Below are 19,962 nucleotides of genomic sequence, written 5' to 3' on the forward strand. Positions count from 1 at the left end.
AAAACCATTTGATACAATTATTTTTCTTTCGATATTAACCTTGATAATATGTTGTACAGATAAATTTAGTACATTGATCCGTGCTTGATAAAGTGATTGAAGCAATACTTAAAAATAAAAGCGATTTCCCACCACGTGAACAAGTAAGAAGTGATTTGACAACTATCTTTTTACTGCGCGTCTTTATCAAGAAAGTTTTTTTAATGACAATGTCTGGCTGATAACAGGAAGGTTAAAACGCAAAATATCAAGTACTAAATGTTTATCTGTCAACTCATATTTGTTTGATTGAAACCCAGTTATAGAATTACGCATACTTTTTTTTTAAAGACATTACGGCATATAAAGAACGGGTTGCAAGCGCGTATTGATTTAGATAACCTTGCTCCTCAGGAACCATGAAGGCTATCGTAGCATTGACGCTCTTGGTGGTGGCGGCTCAGGTAATTCAATCGCCGAATTAGAATATTATTTTCCACTGTCTGAAAAACATAAAAAAAACGTTTTTTTTTTTAAATTATGAATCTATGCAATCAGGCAGTTTCTGTGCGATATGGGGAATTGTCCTGAATGCGTGTCAGGGATGAGATATTATCTCGAAGCATGTATCTATTACCTGAACTTATACTTTCCTACGAAGAGTTAGGAAATCGGCATATTCATGTTTAATCATTTTATTAATTTTAAATATAAATAAATATCTTCTATGAGTTTTGGCACATTTAAGACAACGGCAGTTTTTTTTTCACTTTACTATATGAGAAAATAATTACTACTTATTCTTAAATACATCGTGAAGATACCTGAAGAAATTACATTTTAAATACAATAATCATACCAAAATTTAAAGAACAGTCGTTGCTACTTAGCCTAGTGTACCATAACTTTAGTACAGAGGAATTTCTGAAACTTTATTATAATTTTTTTAAATCATAAACTAAGATCAAATTAACACAGTCTTTGCATATCAGGATATATATCTATGAACTTTTAATGCAGTGCAAGACAGATAATTGTAACTCTATGGTTTTTTACATGACTTTTTGACGTTGTAGTCATGAAAATGTGGCATTATGTCATAGTATAGTATGTATAACATGTTAATTGGGTGTCAAAAGGTGGTTCGAAATGTAACATTCAACCTTTTTTCTGTATGGATGTGTCTTGATTGTCTATATGATGTTTTTTGGCATTACAAATATTAAGAAGTTATTTTCAAGTTTTACCTAAGTGAAGCTTTCAAGCATTTAGTAGCAATAATAAAGCGTGCTGTACGGTATTAATAACTACGTAAAATAATGATAATTGCATTGCCTTAACTATTTTTTTGTAAATAATCTACCCGCATAAGAAATGAGTTTAATAAAATTTATTTTAGTGGAATAGAAACGTTATCTATGAAGCATGTACAATTTCAACGTAAAATAGTCGCTGGTTTCTGTTGTAACACCTGTTTCACACTAGCTCCATGACACATAATTTTTTAAATTATTTAATATTTCACAATAACATAAATTGATTAACCGTGTTTGACAACATATACTTCATCCAAAATAGATCATTAAAAAATTAAGTGTTTTGGGAGATGAGTTATAAGATAATTATATTGTCTCACGTTTGATAATGGGGAAAATGTGAAATGTCCACCTAAGTTCCCAACGTAGTATTGAAAGGCTTACGAAGGACGTATTTTAATTCAAGAACCAGGATTTGAAACTTAATACTTCCTTTTAGATTATAGGTATTTGCTATTTTCAGTTCCTTTCACCGAATTATTTCAGTAATAAGCAAAAGATAAATCAAAGTCCAAAAATATGTATACTCGGTTATTTTAGAATGAAATTGGGTCACAAAAACAGAGAATAAAGGAGAATTAAGTACTAAGCGATTAAAATAATTGTTAATTACTGACCTAAAAATTTAATTTAGCTTGAAGTTAGTTATATTTAGCTTGGTTTTTTTTTTTAAATGTGTGAATATTTAAATGATAATTTTGGGAAGCTTTGTTCGGACTTCTGCACTTCAACTCTAACTCGTTTGCTGCTGTGCATGTAGGCCAAGTCCGTGGCGGACTTGTCAGACCTGCCGTTCGTCCACAAGTACGTGACCCCGAACCCCCGCCACACCGCGGAGGAGTGGGAGGCCATCTACGCCGCCGCCGAGGCCGACACTCCAGAGAACACCACTGGACTCGTGCTGGGGACAGTCCCGCAACCTGGTGAGAGACCCTTGACTTCACTCACGCAGAAAGCACGGAAGCAAGTGTACCCCGTACAGGCCATTTTCTAACCTGTGGTTGGTAGTCGTGTGATGTTTCAGTGTCTTGAGCTATAGTCAGAATAACATACAGCTATCAATAAATGCAGAAACATATTATTTCTTCCATCAGAAATGCGTCCTTTTACAATGTGGCTGCATTTGTTGAAGGATGTAGGTATGTGTGTGTGTTGTGCCGTTGCAGTGCCACTTTCAGGCACAAATGTACGATTTTAAATTTAATTTTTAATTTTTAAAGAAGGAAATCAAATAATGAAATTCATTTTTAATTACATTTAATTTTTGTTTCCATTACTGTACCTCCAACGTAATCTTGTGCAACCCAGTGCACCTGCGCTTGTTCGCAGGCTTCAATTAGATACTGTTTGCTGACGATTTGTGATCGCAGCATCTCAACCGCGGATTGTGTCACGTTTTCTCCCTGTAACAAAATGACTTTTCGTGCTAGCGAACGCTACCCCAAGCCCACTGCAAGCAACTTTCATTTCTCGGAGGCAAGCATAGGTAAGGGTTTTGCCAGCACGTACTGGACTAGGTTACAGCCCTCGACGACGCCTCGGGACAGTCCACATGACGCCTTTCCCAGGCGACTTAGCAAGTTTAGACCCCCTTCCCCTCATCTCCCACCTGTGGCTTCACGAGAACTCCAACCCGGAGAAACGAACCCTAGTGAACCCAGGCGGGGACATTCTCTCTTCAAGGACTTTCGCCCTTGTCAAAAAGAGCCCTCAGCGAAGTCTAGTGGCGGGAAAAATTCCTAACCTCGCTCTGTCTGCCGGTGGCGAGTGCCTTCAGTGCACTCTAGCGGACCTTTCTGTGACCCTCCAGGCAGGTTCTCATTTCGGCCACCAGAGCGCACTACTCATCCCTCCCATAAGAGACATCTTGTCATAATCGACCTTGGCAGCAGTCGCAGTGCGATTGCGATCTTAGTTCGCCTGCGACTCTCGTGAGAGCGTGGCAAGCGTTTTGCAGTCTGCTTCGCCCCTTCGGGCATTTCCGGACACCTTCGGGCAATCAACCCCCCCCCCCTACTTTGGGTGGGGGCAGTTACTTTCTTTAATTAGGCGCCCCGATGCCATTTTACGAAGATTCAGCGGGCAGCATCTGGTCTGTGTGGACCACACATCGCGATCTGCGAGAGTCAATCTCTGTTGTTCGTCCAAGACTCGACACTACGTAATGTAGTAGCCAACGTCAAGGCATAGAGGCCTCAATTTTCTTATTTTCAAATTTTGCTGCCCGTAATAGTTTTTTGTTGATCTAAATTATTTCATTATCTCTCATCATGACTACCGCGAACTTCCATGCCGGGAGCTGCCTTCTCTGCTCCTTGAGTCAGCCTACATGACTTCACCCCACTGTTTTGGGCGGGGTGCAAGTTTAGCTGCAAACTAGCTCCATGTTAAGCTCCAAGTTTAGCTGCAAGGTTAGCTGCAAGATTAGGCGCAAGAATAATGTGCAAGATTAGCTTCAAGACCCCAAATTAGAATGGAACTTCACTGCTAAATTAGCAGTTCGTGAGTGGGCTCATGCAGTCAGAAGTTTTCTCCCCTCTCCGGTCTAGATACAACTTTCTACACAAAATGATTCCTTCTCGACTTTAATCAACCGAAACCTCCAGTGACAGGACACAGGATATAATTAAATTTCATTTGAAAAGAAAATTAAAAACACAATGTAATTGTTTCTTTCTTTTGAGCCTGCGAGCTCACTTAAAACCAGAGTTAAGTTCAAGAGGTATGATTGTTTTACTTTTATATGTATTTTGTTACCCCGGGGCTCCCTCCTTTTTGTAATTAATATATTTTAATACAAGTGTACTTAAAAGATACATAAAAAACTAAGTAAATTATTTTAGTAAAAGGGCAGTTATATAAATCAAACCAACAGTCTTGTTATTTCATTATTATTCATCCTCGATCCACATAGCCTCCTAGAGTTCCTAGTAGGTTATAAATAAAATTCCTTTGTATGACATCTGGGCACCTCTGTGATTATTGTTGTTGTTTTGTTTTCTGGACTGACGCTTCCAAGGCCTTAATTTTAACTTATTAATTTTTTGATTGTTTACCTTCAGCCCATTGTACATTACAAAAATGGTAGCAGAGTGTGGTTTGATCTTTGCTACAAGTTAGTAGCATAGAGCAATTTTCTGCTTCAAGTTGGAAGTTGGTAGTAGTTAATGTGGTTTGGTTTATATGCATACCCAACCAATAATTTTAATTTTTAATTTAAAATTTTAATTTTAAATTTAAAAAAATTTAAATATATAATTAAAGGTTTTTAGGGTTTATTTAGATTTAGATTGTAAAACATATTATTATAAGTCCTAAAACTGGCACCCCCTCTTTATTCTTAAATTCATTTAAGTTAAAATCCTGTTTTCCCTTTGACCAACCGATGCATATTTTTCTCCAAGCGGCCCAAGGCAAGCACCCGGCCTCTTCACCCAGCTAGTGGTCTTATCTCTAGGACGTGCTCCCCCGGTGTAAACATCACCCCCCCCTCTCCGCACCTTATCACTCACGGTGCGCGTAGTCGCGTCGAGTTCAGTTCACCACCCTGGGCGACCTTCACACGACATCTGTACTGCCACAGTGGCCTGCTGGGCACGCAACTTGACGAACGTCCTTCGTTCCCCGAGCCAAGCAGTAATAATTAGTTTTCATTACCGGCTAGGACACATGTGTTTGACCCATCCTAGGTATAAAGTTAAAGTTTTCTAAACAAAGATTTTTCGTTATTTTGGGCACATACTTTCCCCCTGTTTTTTTCTCTATGCTCCGCATTCAAGCGGGGGAGTATGTGCCGGAAATGAGGTATTTCGGCACGTTTTTTTTAAATTTTATCATAATTTTAAAATTATTTTTGGAAATAATTTTATTTTCCATATAAATTGGTTACATAAGGGTGTAGTTTTTTTAAGTCGACTGTACCGCGACTCGCCCCTGGTCGACCTTAGTGCATGCAAACTCCGACTCTTTTACGATAGTTAACTTCGGGCCGGACGACGAGAGTTGCCGAATGTTTCCGACGCCCCTCCATCCTCTAGGACGAATTCCTTGTTTTAATTAGCGACGCAGTGCCGATTTGATGGGACTCTTGCTCTGCACTCTGTAATGACCGCGTCGGTAGTACGCTGATCGCGTTTCGGGCTCCGTCCAGTTAAATCAAAGCTGACGCCGAGCATCAGTATTCAGATGTAGTCTGATCAAAAAAGGGATGTTTCCCTATTTACCTGTTGGTTTTTATTTTATTTTAGTCATCTCAGCATAGCCTCTACGTAGTAATCCAAGTTTCTGCGCGAAACAAATTTCTTGTCTGGTGTCGCATATTTTTTTTTCTTCTAACCGTGACTTCGGCCGCGCATCGCCCTCCATCTTCCTACCAAGCAACATGGCTGTGCCTAACAACGACTACCCTGTTTTGGTAAGTTTTCTCTTCGGTCCTTTGAACTTTGGCTCTCTTGCGGTCGTTTTCTGACCCAACATTGTTCTGTCTGTGGTGCAGATCTAATTATCTTTTAGTTTGGTCTATCCACAGACAGGGTCCTAGTCCCCCCCCCCCCCCCAAAGAGAAAGAAACCATCATGGGGAACTAAGCAACCTCCAATTTTGAATTTGTGGTTTCGCCAGTGGAAGCCCTCACTCCCGGCCTTTTCGCCATCAGCTACGAACCGCCAGAAAATCTTCAGTTCGTGGGAGCAAGTGCCAGTGAAAGTTTTTTTTTTGTTAATTTCCAAATGAAATTTCAGATATCACATTCGAACCAGTTTAACAATTTCGGTCTCTTGAGCCATCTCGAAATTGTGTACGTGAAATGGTTGTAATTAACCAATGATAAGCTAATATGGTGATTAGCCTACAGATTATTGTAAAATGTTAAAACTTTATGGTTTATTTAAGAATGATGTGTTGGAAAAATATTTTTCTTATCGCGGCCTGGGTCGGCATATGATTAGGTAAACTGAGCTCTCTTTAATAATGGTTAAATGATAGAAGTGTTTTCTCTTTATAACTTGTAACAGAAAATCTTGAAAACAAACTTTGATCTTAAATAAAAGGATACCTATAAACGTAACTGTTTGTTTTTATTACTTAAGGCAACAACAATCCACACTATGCATCCCAGGTCTTGACAGGGAGTTTACAAATTTTCGTTGGACCCACCTCGTGTCCGCCTCTGATGTTAAAATTTTGTTCTTAATTGTCCTTTTCTACCCGCCACTTCCAAGGCCTGTTTTGTCAACATCTTGTCAATATTAATAACAAGGACACGAGGGGTGTTACAGTGTGCTATGGACACCCCCCCTGTGCTCATATTTGTGTTGCTCGCAGAGGATGCCGGGAAGGTGTATGTGGAGCACGGGGAGCGCATCATCGCCGGCACGGCCGCGACCCAAGGGCAGATCCCCTGGCAGGCAATGCTGATCCTGGGAGGTACCGGCCTGTGCGGCGGTTCCCTCATCTCCAGCGAGTGGGTGCTCACGGCCGCCCACTGCATGGTCGGGTAGGTCTAGCCCATGCACCTGTTGCAAGTTGTTTCTGCTTAGTTTAAGCTTATATATCATTATTAATCAGTAGTGTGTAAATGGGGCGCCTGCTCCAGGATGCAGTTAGTGGAGCCGGGAGCCGAGCCACCATCTTGGATTGTGATGTCACGGCGGCCATTTTTGACTCAAAAATTCCTCAAAATTCCTCAAAAATGGCTCAAAATTACTCAAAAATTCCCATTTCAAGGAAAAATTTCCCGTTTCTGAGGGAAAAATTCCCGTTTCGAGGGAAAATTAGGATTTCGAAAAACCACAAAAGTCGTTTTGCCTTAAAAACCACGAAATTCCTGATATAGGCTTAAGCATCCATGTCTAAAGCCTCAAATAAGCCTCTTTTAGGATTATGACGTCACCGTTGCAATTTACGTTACGCCCGCCATCTTGAAAATCTGTAATTTTTATGTTAGAAATTATGGAACAATTTTAAAAATCATAAAAAAATTAAATAATCGTATTAAATAAAAAAATGTTCAAAACAACTGTTGCACTTATCGTTACGGTCGCCATCTTGGATTTAATAAAAATTGCATGTTTCGTTACACCTGCCATCTTGGTTGAGTAATATGTCATTGTTACACTTTATGTTATGACCGTCATATTGGATCCTATTAATGTTGCAATTACCGTTATGGTCGCCATCTTGAAATTTAGACACATTTTGTAAATCCGTAATTTTTATGTTAGAAAATCGGGAAAAATTCCAAAATTCTTCAAAAAATTAATTTAATAGAATTCTGATTGATTATATCGATTCCCGTCCTTGGTTTGAAACCGGTGAGGGCAAAAAATAAAAAACCATCAGATCCTTCCTCCACAGAAGCCACCTACAGACTGACCTACCTCCACCAATAACAAGGTATTTACCGTCAGCTGGTATGACGTGATGTCCGCCATCTTGTCTTCGTCTGCTGGAGACCACCATCTTGTTTTCGTCCGCTATAGTGTGCAGGCGACATGTTAGTATAATTTTCTGTTCGCCATACCTTTAACCTCGTCTGTTGACATTGAAATTTGACCTTAACCTTGAACCTTGACCTTGACCTTGAAATTTGACCTTGACCTTGAACTTTGACTTTGACCTTGACGTCCAGCATGGATCCGTTTCTTTATGATCTGTACATGCTACCAGGAGCTACCACCTGCAAGTGGTCATTGCCACCATCATGTTTTCGTCTGCTGGAAGACTCCATCTTGTGTGTACTCGTCTGACCATCGTGCTAGTTTTATTCTAACCTGCTAAAGTTCAGTAATCATTTATTATTACTGAGGTGCCCGCCATCATAAAAATTGGGCGCCATCTTGAAATCATGTAATTATTTAGCTAGAAATGCGGGAAAAATTCCATTAGTCTCCGAAAAAAATCAATTATTAATTTACAAATTGAATCAATGGATTCCTGTCCACGGTTCGATTCTTGACCAGTGATAGTTGTAACTAATTAAAAAATAAACTTTAGGTTCTGTTTTCCATTACCATTCGCGGAGTTTATTAATTATTCACTCTACGAAAAACAACTCAAGTCATTATACCTGACCAACGAATTAATACAGTGCCGAATCGCATATTATGAAAGTCTAATTTTTCAATAATCTGAATAACCTATAAGCAGTTCATGTACAAAGCCACACATACCGGCCAATTGTCTTCAGACCGCAAGTCAGGGTCATGTACAATGTCAGTCATATAGACCATGAACTCAGTTCACACAGTAAAAAGGAATGTACACGCAGGAAAACGGAATGTACACGCAGGAAAACGGAACGTACACACAGGAAAACGATATGTACACGCAGGAAAATGGAACGTACACACAGGAATCTTCGATCACGACGACAGTGACAGAGTCACTGTTACGATCACCGTAGAAGGGATCGTCTTAACCGAGATTACCTTAAGAATTCGTTATCGTTGATGTCAAAGTGTCTTCATCATCTTCATACTTCCTTTTTACAAAGTATGGCGGATCTACTGAATATCGGCCTGAATGTATTCTCACTTTTCACGGTGTTGTTACTTCCATTAGTTTTAATCTTCTCGAAGCCAGCAGCTTCCTTCCATTTATGTTCTTCGTACGATCGGGTGAGCTAATACCATCACGCTCAGGACAAGGAAAATTATTGACGTAATGCAGATCACTCTTCTTTAGTCTAGTACATCAATCGATGTCCTCTATGCCGTAAGTGGGCTTGGCATTACATGTTCTACCATGTCTTTTTAAGCGGTCAATTCACGTTAACAACCTGATACATGGATTACAGCTTATCATTTTGCGTAGTGGTTTTTTTTAACAAAATCATTCTTCTCATGCCGATTAGCATTCTTTATCAAGGTATACACCTTGCTACAGTATCTACACTGATGTTGTTTTGATACAGCTACAGACATCTAAGCCTCCAAAAGGCTCCAAATGCTCCAAATGGCTCCAATGTTCCTAAAGGCTCCAAATGCTCCAAAAGGCTCCAAATGGCTCCAAATGCTTCCAATGCTCCAAAAGGCTCCAAAAGGCTCCAAATGCTTCAAATGGCTCAAATGCTCCAAAAGGCTCCAATTGCTCCAAAAGGCTTAAAAAGGCTCCATTATTCATTGGCTCCAATATTCATTGACTCAAATATTCATTGGCTCCATTAGTAATAGGCTCCAATATTCATTGGCTCCAATATTCATTGGCTGCAATATTCATTGGCTCCAATATTCATTGGCTCCAATATTCATTGACTCCAATATTCATTGGCTCCCATATTCATTGGCTCCAATTTTCATTGGCTCCAATATTTTTTGGCTCCAATAGTCATTGGCTCCAATATTCATTGGCTCCAATATTCATTGGCTCCAATATTCATTGGCTCCAATATTCATTGGCACCATTTTTCATTAACTCCAAGAGTCTTGGCTCCAAACGACAATGCTCCAATATTCATTGGCTCCAATATTCATTTGCTCCAATATTTATTGGCTCCAATATTCATTTGCTCAAATATTCATTGGCTCCATCAGTCATTGACACCATCAGTCTTTTGGTTCCAAATCTATTTGGCTATAATTCTTAGAGTCTAAGAGACTATGAGGCCACATGGCTACGAGTATAAAATGATCTAGCTGGTTACGAGTTATATATGGCTTGCGAGGCTACAGAGCTTCGAAGCTTCTAGTGCACAAGTTTACGTGACTGCGAGGATACAGGACTACAAGTCTGCATGACTAAGAAGCTAATCGTCTACAAGGCTCCAGTTGCCGCATCTGTCTTCGTCGGAATTTTCTCTTTTGATCCAACTGCACCACCAGCATTATGTTATAAGATTACAAGGCTACTTGCTTACGTAGCTCCAAGTCTTCGAGGCTCCAATGCATCATGACTACGAGACTATGAACCATGAAATTACGAGACTATGCGATTGCAAATATTCAAGGTTACGTAGCCACGCGGCCAATTAGTCATGCAGTCTCGTAACCATGCGTTCTGGAAGCTTCGTAGTCCTATAGCCTTGCGATCACGTATCCTTGAAGACTTGCAATCGCATAGTCTAGTAACCTCATGGTTTGTAGTCTCATAGTCATGATGCATTGGAGCCTCGAAGACTTGAAGCTACGTAAACAAGTAGCCTTGTAATATTATAACATAATGCTGATGGTGCAGATGTAGCAAAAGAGAAAATTCCGTCGAAGACAGATGTGGCGATTGGAGCCTTGTAGACGAGTAGCTTCGTAGTCATGCAGACTTGTATTCCTGTATCCACGCAGTCACGTAAACTTGTGTTCTAGCTTCGTATCTCTGTAGCCTCGCAGTCTCGTAAACTTGAAGAATCGTAGTCACGTAATCTCGTAACCTCATGGATCGAAGTCGTGTAGTCATGAAGTCTTGGGACCTTGTAGAATTGAAGCAACGTATCCAAGTAGCCTTGTAGACTTGAAGCTGCGTAAGCAAGTAGCCATGTAATCTTATAACATAATGCTGGTGGTGCAGTTGGATCAAAAGAGAAAATTCCGACGAAGACAGATGCGGCAAAAGGAGCCTTGTAGACGATTAGCTTCGTAGTCAAGTACTCATGCAGACTTGTAGTCCTGTATTCTCGCAGTCATGTAAACTTGTGTACTAGAAGCTTCGAAGCTCTGTAGCCTCGCAAGCCATATATAACTCGTAACAACCTAGATCATTTTGAACTCGTAGCCATGTGGCCTCATAGTCTCTTAGACTCGAAGAATTCTAGCCAAATATATTCGGAACCAAAAGACTGATGGTGTCAATGACTGATGGAGCCAATGAATATTGTAGCCAATGAATATTGGAGCAAATGAATATTGGAGACAATGAATATTGTAGCCAATGACTAATGGAGCGAGTGAATTAATCGAGCCAATGAATATTGGAGCCAATGAATATTCGAGCAAATGAATATTGGAGCCAATGAATATTGGAGCAAATGAATATTGGAGCCAATGAATATTGGAGCCATGTCGTTTGGAGCCAAGAAACTTGGAGCCAATGAATATTGGAGCTAATGAAAATTGGAGCCAATGAATATGGGAGCCAATGAATATTGGAGTCAATGAATATTCGAGCCAATGAATATTGGAGCCTATGACTAATGGAGCCAATGATTATTGGAGTCAATGAATATTGGAGCCAATGAATAATGGAGCCAATGAATATTGGAGCCAATGAATAATGGAGCCAATGAATATTGGAACCAATGAATAATGGAGCCTTTTTAAGCATTTTGGAGCAATTGGAGCCTTTTGGAGCATTTGGAGCCTTTTGGAGGCTTCGATGTCTCGAGCTGTATCAAAACAACATCAGTGTAGATACTGTAGCAAGATGTTTACCTTGAGAAAGAATGCTAATCGGCATGAGAAGATTGATTGTGTTAAAAAACCCACTACGCAAAATGATAAGCTGTAATCGTTGTATCAGGTTGTTAAAGTGAATTGACAGCTTAAAAAGACATGGTAGAACATGTAATGCCAAGCCCACTTAAGGCATAGAGGACATCGATGGATTTACTAAACTAAAGAAGAGTGATCTGTATTACGTCAATAATTTTACTTGTCCTGAGCCTGATAGTATTAGCTCACCCGATCGTGCGAAGAACAAAAATTGAAGGAAGCTGCTGGCTTCGAGAAGATTAAAACTAATGGAAGTAACAACACCGTGAAAAGTGAGAATACATTCAAGCCGATATTCAGTAGATCCGCCATACTTTGTAAAAAGGAAGTATGAAGACGATGAAGACACTTTGACATCAACGATAACGAATTCTTAAGGTAATCTCGGTGAAGACGATCCCTTCTACGGTGATTGTAACAGTGACTCTGACACTGTCGTCGTGATCCAAGATTCCTGTGTGTACGTTCCGTTTTCCTGCGTGTACATTCCGTTTTCCTGCTTGTACGTACCGTTTTCCTACGTGTACATTCCGTTAACCTGCGTGTACGTTCCGTTTTCCTGTGTGTACTGAGTTCATGGTCTATATGACTGACATTGTACATGACCCTGACTTGTTGTCTGTAGACAATTGGCCTGTATGTGTGGCTTTGTACATGAACTGCTTATAGGTTATTCAGAATATTGAAAAATTAGACTTTCATAATATGCTATTCGGCACTGTATATATTCGTTGGTCAGGTATAATGACTTCAGTTGTTTTTCGTAGAGTGAATAATTAATAAACTCTGCGAAAGGTGATGGAAAACAGAACCTAAAGTTTATTTAATAATTAGTTACAACTATCACTGGTCAAGAATCGAACCGTGGACAGGAATCCATCAATTCAATTTGTAAATTAATAATTGATTTTTTTTCGGAGACTAATGGAATTTTTCCCGCATTTCTAGCTAAATAATTACATGATCTCAAGATGGCGCCCAAATTTCAAGATGGCGGGCACCTCAGTAATAATAAATGATTACTGAACTGTAGCAGGTTAGAATAGAACTAGCATGATGGTAAGACGAGTACACACAAGATGGAGTCTTCCAGCAGACGAAAACATGATGGTGGCAATGACCACTAGCAGGTGGTAGCTCCTGGTAGCATGTACAGATCATAAAAAACGGATCCATGCTGGATGTCAAGGTCAAAGTCAAAGTTCAAGGTCAAGGTCAAATTTCAAGGTCAAGGTCAAAGTTCAAGGTAAAGGTTCAAGGTCAAGGTCAAATTTCAAGGTCAAAGTTTAAGGTCAAGGTCAAATTTCAATTTCAACAGACGAGGTTAAAGGTATGGTGAACAGAAAATTATACTAACATGTCACCTGCACACTCTAGCAGACGAAAACAATATGGTGGTCTCCAGCAGACGAAGACAAGATGGCGGACATGACGTCATACCAGCTGATGGTAAATACCTTGTTTTTGGTGGAGGTAGGTCAGTCTGTAGGTGTCTTCTGTGGAGGAAGGATGTGATGGTATTTTATTTGCCCTCACCGGGTTAGAACTAAGGACGGGAATCGATACAATCTGTCAGAATTCTTATAAGTTAATTTTTTGATGAATTTTGGAATTTTTCCCGATTTTCTAACATAAAATTTACCGATTTCCAAGATGGTGTCTAAATTTCAAGATGGCGACCATAACGGTAATTTCAACATTTATAGGATCCAATATGACGGTCATAACATTAAGTGTAACGATGACATATTACTCAACCAAGATGGCGGGTGTAACGAAACATGCAATGTTTATTAAATTCAAGATGGCGACCGTAACGATAAGTGCAACAGTAGTTTTGAAGATTTTTATTATTTTATTCGATTATTTAATTTTTTTATGATTTTTAAAATTTTTCCAGATTTTCTAACATAAAAATTACAGATTTTCAAGATGGCGGGCATAACGGAAATTGCAACGGTGACGTCATAATTCTAAAAGAGGCTTATCTGTGGCTGTAGACATGGATGCTTAAGCCTATATCAGAAATTTCTTAGTTGTTAAGGCAAAACGGCTTTTGTGGTTTTTCGAAATCCTAATTTTCCCTCGAAACGGGAATTTTTCCCTCAAAAACGGGAAACTTTTCCTCGAAACGGGAATTTTTGAGTCAAAAATGGCCACCGTGACGTCACAATCCAAAATGGTGGCTCGGCTCCCGGCTTCACTACTTGCATCCTGGCGCAGTGGCCCCATTTACACACTACTTTAATCGTATTTTAGTTCAGTTAAAAAAATGTACAAAAACAATTGTATTGTACTGCAGTTTAAAAGGAAATTACAGTGTACATACCCAAAAAAATGACTTGAAAATAAGGACTGATACAACATAGTTTTCGAGTAATTCAGTTTGCTGCTAATTTAATTTGTGTTTCTTTACTTTAAAAAACATTAAATTATCTTAGATTATGCAGCATGTGTTATTAATGCAGTAAATCTTACATATACATATGCCTCTTTAATGAAACTCGCCATTTAAAGCTTGAAAGCAAAAAAATAACACTTTTAAAAACCATGCACCAATACCTGTCTGTAAACTGATACACACCTGTAAAATAATATAGGAAATTGGTCTATTACACCTTCGTTTTAATATCAGTTCGTATGTTATAACAAAAATAAATATGTTTTTTCTTGTTGGCATAAGAACATGATGGAAGTTTGATACCATAATTGTAGTTCCTCAGGAAAGTGAAGTTCGTAAAATAATAAATATGGCTTTATTATGCAAGTGTTTTTTTAACATTTGAACTTCTTTTTGGTTTCAGTGTGACCAGCTTCCAGATCACGCTGGGTTCCACCAGCAGGACCACGGCGCAGTCTGGTGTCGTCTCGCAGAACGCGAGGCAGGCGCTCGTCCACGCCAACTACAACCCAGAACCCCCCACCAACGACATCGGCGTGCTGAGGCTCGCTTCTCCCGTCACTTTCACCAGTGAGTCTCGCTGGCATCACCCCTTTCTGCTACCCGCCGTTACTCCCGTCTCCGAGGCTTCCTAATATATCCCCTCTGCTACTGCCACAAATCTCTCCAATGAGTCCTTCTAAGATCCCAAAATTGCTACCGCTTTACTTTGACACATCAGTCCCTCTAAAATCCCCAAATTGCTACCGCCCTCGCTTTGACACATCAGTCTCTCTATGTTTCCCACATTTTCCCACAATTTTGTTTTCTGCTAGTGCTATTACCTTCACCACTTAGTCTTTCAAAAAATCCCCCTCTGCAATAACACACTGTTTAAGAGGATCCATCATGCTGCTGAAACCTTTCTCCATATTAAAGAAGAACATTTGTTAATGAATATCCAAGGATATTTGTAAATTTAAAGCTATTGAGTTCTTTCTTCGAACAATAAAATATAAGAATCATCTTCCGAAGACCTATTAAGTTTACAGTATATATATATTCTTTCCTTCTACATCAATAATAATTTTTTTATAACAGGACACCACTCGTGATTTAAAGCGTAGTTTCTACGAAGAACTCTTATTTATTATTGAGAACATTATTTTCAGAATAGTCCACAAAATTAAGTTATTTCCAATAGTCCAGTTACAATGTTTCTTTACAGACTAGTAGGCTTAATTATGTAACCGATTCTCTCATCGTACACATTATGCCAATTTTGATTGGCCATATATTTTATTAAAGATGGTTACCTGTTAGCCATACGAGTGAGTTAATGTTATTTAATGCATAAAAGTAATTTGAGTCAGTTTATGTTTAAATTTTTCTGTCGCGAACCATCGAAACACCTTCTACACGAATGTGCTAACCATGGAGGGAAGAAGACATGGTTCTGCGTTCAATCTTTGCTTCGTAAATAAGTGAAGTAAAAATGATTGCGACCCCGTACCCACATTTCCCATCGGTTTAGAATCACCTTTAAGTTATGATGCATTTTAAAATGCTTACTTGCTGAATTGTTGTTAAACAATTTAATTTAACAATAGTTATGACATTTACTGTTATACGTAGTGAGTTTTTTTCACTCTATTAAAAAACCATTAAAAAAAACATGGTTTGTTTTTCTATCAACTTTATAACCAAAGTGACGTCAACTTTGTAACTCACAACCATTCCATATATTTTTAGGGTTATACCTCTATCATGCCAAATGCGAGCACTTGAAATTTCTGTTAACAATTTTTGGTACCAAATAATTGTTTCACTGCGCATCTTGGACGCATCATATATATAATGTGTGTTACAGATTTGAAAACTCTTTGCCTCGTTCCCTCAAGTGAACGATATGGAAGCAAAGGGTTTAGACTCTGTCGCTCCTCCGTGCGCCATGTAGAACAATAAAAATGGTACATAAATATGATTCCTTGTTTTGTTTCAGACTTCATCAACGCTGTGAGGCTTCCCCGCAACGCACAGGCCGCTACCACCTTCGCCGGAGCAGCGGCGATCGTCAGCGGCTTCGGAAGAATTAACGGCGGTAGGTTTGGATATAAGTACTAGAGATTCACGTCTAAATTGTGCAGATTACTTAACATTTTCACACTGCATGTTTTCATCTCACATGCCAGAACATTTTCAATTATAGCGTGTTGCCTAAAGTTCTAGAAGTATGCATGCCGAAGGATTTAATATAATGTTAAGACTAATATCTACAATTAGTTTGAATATTCAAATGTAATACTTCATACAATACATATAATTTCATGATAAAATTTTTTACATAAATTGGTAATAATAAAAAATTAAACTTTAATTATTTTACTTTAAAAATTATTTAAATTGATATTTATTATTGTCATTTAGTTTTATTTTAGTGTAGCAAATGTTACATTTTTCCAGTCTTGAAAGAATTGTTATTGAAATGATTTATTATTTAGATGAATATTTCCAATACAGTTACAGAATATTAAAATAATATAATTAATATCTTGCTTATTTTACTGACCTGCTTCGAGAAATTATAAGCTCTTTTCGTTGATATAGGGCGTGCGTAAATAAAAAATGCCCCAACTAGTAAAACGCAAAAATTTTCAATTAAAAATATCATATTATTTGTCATTGAATAACCGAAAATCAAAATTCTAACTTCACAATTTAATTTCGGAACAATAGAAGTGAAAACAGGTGTTGTGATATTCCGCAGAATTCTTGAGCACTTTCGGAAAATACACAATGTAAAGATTAATACATGAGTATGACTTCAGTTTAAAGAAATACTCTTACCAAAAAAATACACACTAGGTTAACAGTATTTTATTAATAAAGAAAATTAAGAACTTTTCATGTTTTCTGGTTATTCAAAGATGATCAAACTATTAGCATTTTTAGTGCAACAATTTTGAAAATAAATTTGAATTTAATTCCGCAGCTAACAACTTGGTCTCAGCCAACCTGCTGTTCGCCGAAGTGCAGGTCATTGCGAACACCGTGTGCGCCAGCACTTTCGGCGCCGCCATTCAAGCCACCAACATCTGCAGCATCGGCACCAACGGAAGGAGCCCTTGCAACGTGAGTTATGCGTCAGATAATGCCCCAGGGGCATCCCACCCTTGATGATTGGCTTTGATCTTGTAATGTTTGCTGTGCCTTCACGTTTTGGTTATTTGAATATTATTCCTTTCAACGTCGAAGTATCTAGTTTAAAATGGCTAGATCTGTACCAAGCGGTTGTGCTACCCGCTCTAACATGGGATGATGTTAACCAACTACCTAACTACCTTTCCTAAAGAAGTAGCCATTCAGGAATGTTTTATTTGATTTCATGTAGTCGCCAGTTTTTGTAAAATAATTAATTTTTATTTTTAAAATTTCTGTTTACCTGGGTGAATTTTAAATCCACAGCGTAGCACAACTGTTCATTTTTTTTTTTGCTTTGGAAACCAAAGATTTAGGAAAGGAAGTTTTACTTTTTTCTCATATTTCCGTGGATATCTTAATGGTTGTAAGCTTGAAGAAATTAATGAAACTAATCAAAAATGGTTTTAATTTAACCCAGGTGTCTTACACAATATTTTATTTTCTGGATTGACCCGGGGTATGTTCAAAGTTCGCTAAGAATGAGATAGTTACAAGTGGAAATACCAGGGGTGGCCATGCACGCAATATTTCATGGATACTGCATTAATCAGATTTATTTCCAGCTGATAGTCTACGCAATGTTTGTGAGACACCAAGAACGTTTGTGAAGTGTATTGTTTGTATTGTGGAAAACGTTTTAAAAGATTGACTTCCCTTTGCAGTTCTGTTTTACAAGCCGAAGTTCTAATTCATACTTATTAACCATTCTCAGGCTTGGTCGAATAAAACTTCCGCTATGTTTTGGATGTTGCCATAGGGTAGCCTTCTTTTCACAAACGAGAAAGCCAAACACCCGATCGTGCATCTTCGGTTTTTTTTGGTTCATTGTAAATAAATATGGCGGTGTTGATAAAAAGAAAGACCATAAACAAGGCAACGGTATTTATTTGCACGCCGCCATATTTTTCGTTTGCCATGTGTCCGTGAATGTTTTTGGACAACTCATGATAACTAATGGTCAATTAGGTTAGGTTAGCGACATTATAAATACTTTAAAACATTGTGGACGGTTGATTTGGTTAGGATAGCTACATTAAAGATACTGAGATATCATGTAAACGGTTTCCTAGCACTGGATAGCTACATATTAAAAAGTTATTTGCTAAGCAACCATAAAAAGATTTTACAGTTTTTTTTAATGTAGCTATACTTACCTAATATAACCAACCATCCACCATGTTTTAAAGTATTTATAATGTAGCTAACCTATCCTAATTTACCGCAAAATTTAATACCACGCCGGTTAATACAATGCGATAGCACGGCGTATGACGTATGAGTAAGATACATCCCAAATAAATACACCTGTTGTGGTACGGAAAAAAAAAGCGAGCATGAACTTCGGGTGTGTCTCTCTCGTCTGTGAAATGAAGGCATCCCGTTACCATATGGCGATAGTTAGATAAAAGACTATTTCAGCAACGCCACACTCAATCATCTTGGTCATAGATATATAACTGTACCTCGGAGGAATAAGACTCTAATGTCCACTTTTGGTCAAAATGCACATTCAAACATAAACTTGACCACCGTTTGACGTCTTTCCAGTTGCATACAACGCTTTGATCTACAATATATCGAAAATTCACATATTTTGGATAGAAAATATTTGAGTAAATTAGTTAGGAAGTATTAAAAATTCTTTAAACTCCTATCATGAATTTTTTTTTAATGTGACATAGCGAATTATGAATCCGAGGTAGAGATTAATTTTTTTTAAATCTTGTCTAGGAGACTCTTTAGCTAACATAAGCACCAAAAAGCATTTGAGTTTCTCGCACCACAGGTTTGTCGAAAGCTTGGAAGCAATGGCAAGTGGTGAGTCCAGCGGTATCCCCGGTGTGACGTCACGTCTTGTGCCTCGCAGGGCGACAGCGGCGGGCCCCTGGTCGTGAGGGAGGCTGACGGGCTGTTCACTCTGGTGGGAGCCGTGTCTTTCGGCATCCAGAACTGCCCGGCAAACTTCCCGGCGTCGTACGTGCGCACCAGCCGCTACCTCGCCTGGATCTCGTCCGCCACCGGCATCGCCATCCGCGCCTGAGGCTCGCTGAGGCTCGCTGAGGCTCACTCCTGAGGTTGCTGAGAATCCCCAGGTGCCACCCATGCGCCGAGTGGTGTTTACGAACCACCAAACAAATGAAAATACAAATAAAATCCTTTTTCAAAAAATTTATTTTATGTGTTCTTTATTTCCAATTCCTTAATGAAAATCAAGCCATTTTGCCATACCTATATTCTTCTGGTGATAGTCTTGATGTCAATTAGAAATTCTTTCTTCTGATGTGGCAACAAATTTTATATAAATTTTACCGAAGCTATCAAAGGCTTGTTTTTGTATGTATAAAAAAAAATGTACAATTTTACACAATACTTCGTTTGTTGAACCAGTTGGAATGACAAAAACGTAATTCTTATCTAGCCAAATATAATAAATACTAAATTTCTACAAAAAATTTTTAGTTTAAAATTAAATGCACAAAACACGTATGACAATTACATAAGAAAGTTACTTTCTATTAATTGTTACAAGAATACAACCTGCGCTATGGAATACCTAATTCTTTTATTTTCGCATACTAAACCGGTCATTCTAGGGAGACAAGTTATTTGCTTTTAATTGATAATTTATTAAATTGGTGAAATAGCATTGGCAGCTCTAACTTAAGTT

The 19,962-nt window shown here is 38.4% G+C and overlaps 1 protein-coding gene across 1 annotated transcript in view; it reads left to right on the forward strand.

Annotated features, from left to right (window-relative positions):
- The first annotated feature begins 333 nt into the window (after positions 1-333).
- Positions 334-19,962, forward strand: part of LOC134537280 (transmembrane protease serine 9-like) — a 57,506-nt gene continuing 37,877 nt past the window's right edge. The window contains exons 1-7 of the mRNA XM_063377554.1: positions 334-443; positions 2,056-2,218; positions 6,618-6,789; positions 14,518-14,684; positions 16,096-16,194; positions 17,086-17,225; positions 19,162-19,332. Of these exons, the coding sequence (XP_063233624.1) occupies positions 399-443; positions 2,056-2,218; positions 6,618-6,789; positions 14,518-14,684; positions 16,096-16,194; positions 17,086-17,225; positions 19,162-19,332 (957 nt within the window). The 5' untranslated portion in view covers positions 334-398. The remainder of the gene's footprint in view (positions 444-2,055; positions 2,219-6,617; positions 6,790-14,517; positions 14,685-16,095; positions 16,195-17,085; positions 17,226-19,161; positions 19,333-19,962) is intronic.

The sequence above is a fragment of the Bacillus rossius genome, chromosome 12 (assembly GCF_032445375.1).
Source record: "Bacillus rossius redtenbacheri isolate Brsri chromosome 12, Brsri_v3, whole genome shotgun sequence".
Lineage (NCBI taxonomy): Eukaryota > Metazoa > Arthropoda > Insecta > Phasmatodea > Bacillidae > Bacillus > Bacillus rossius.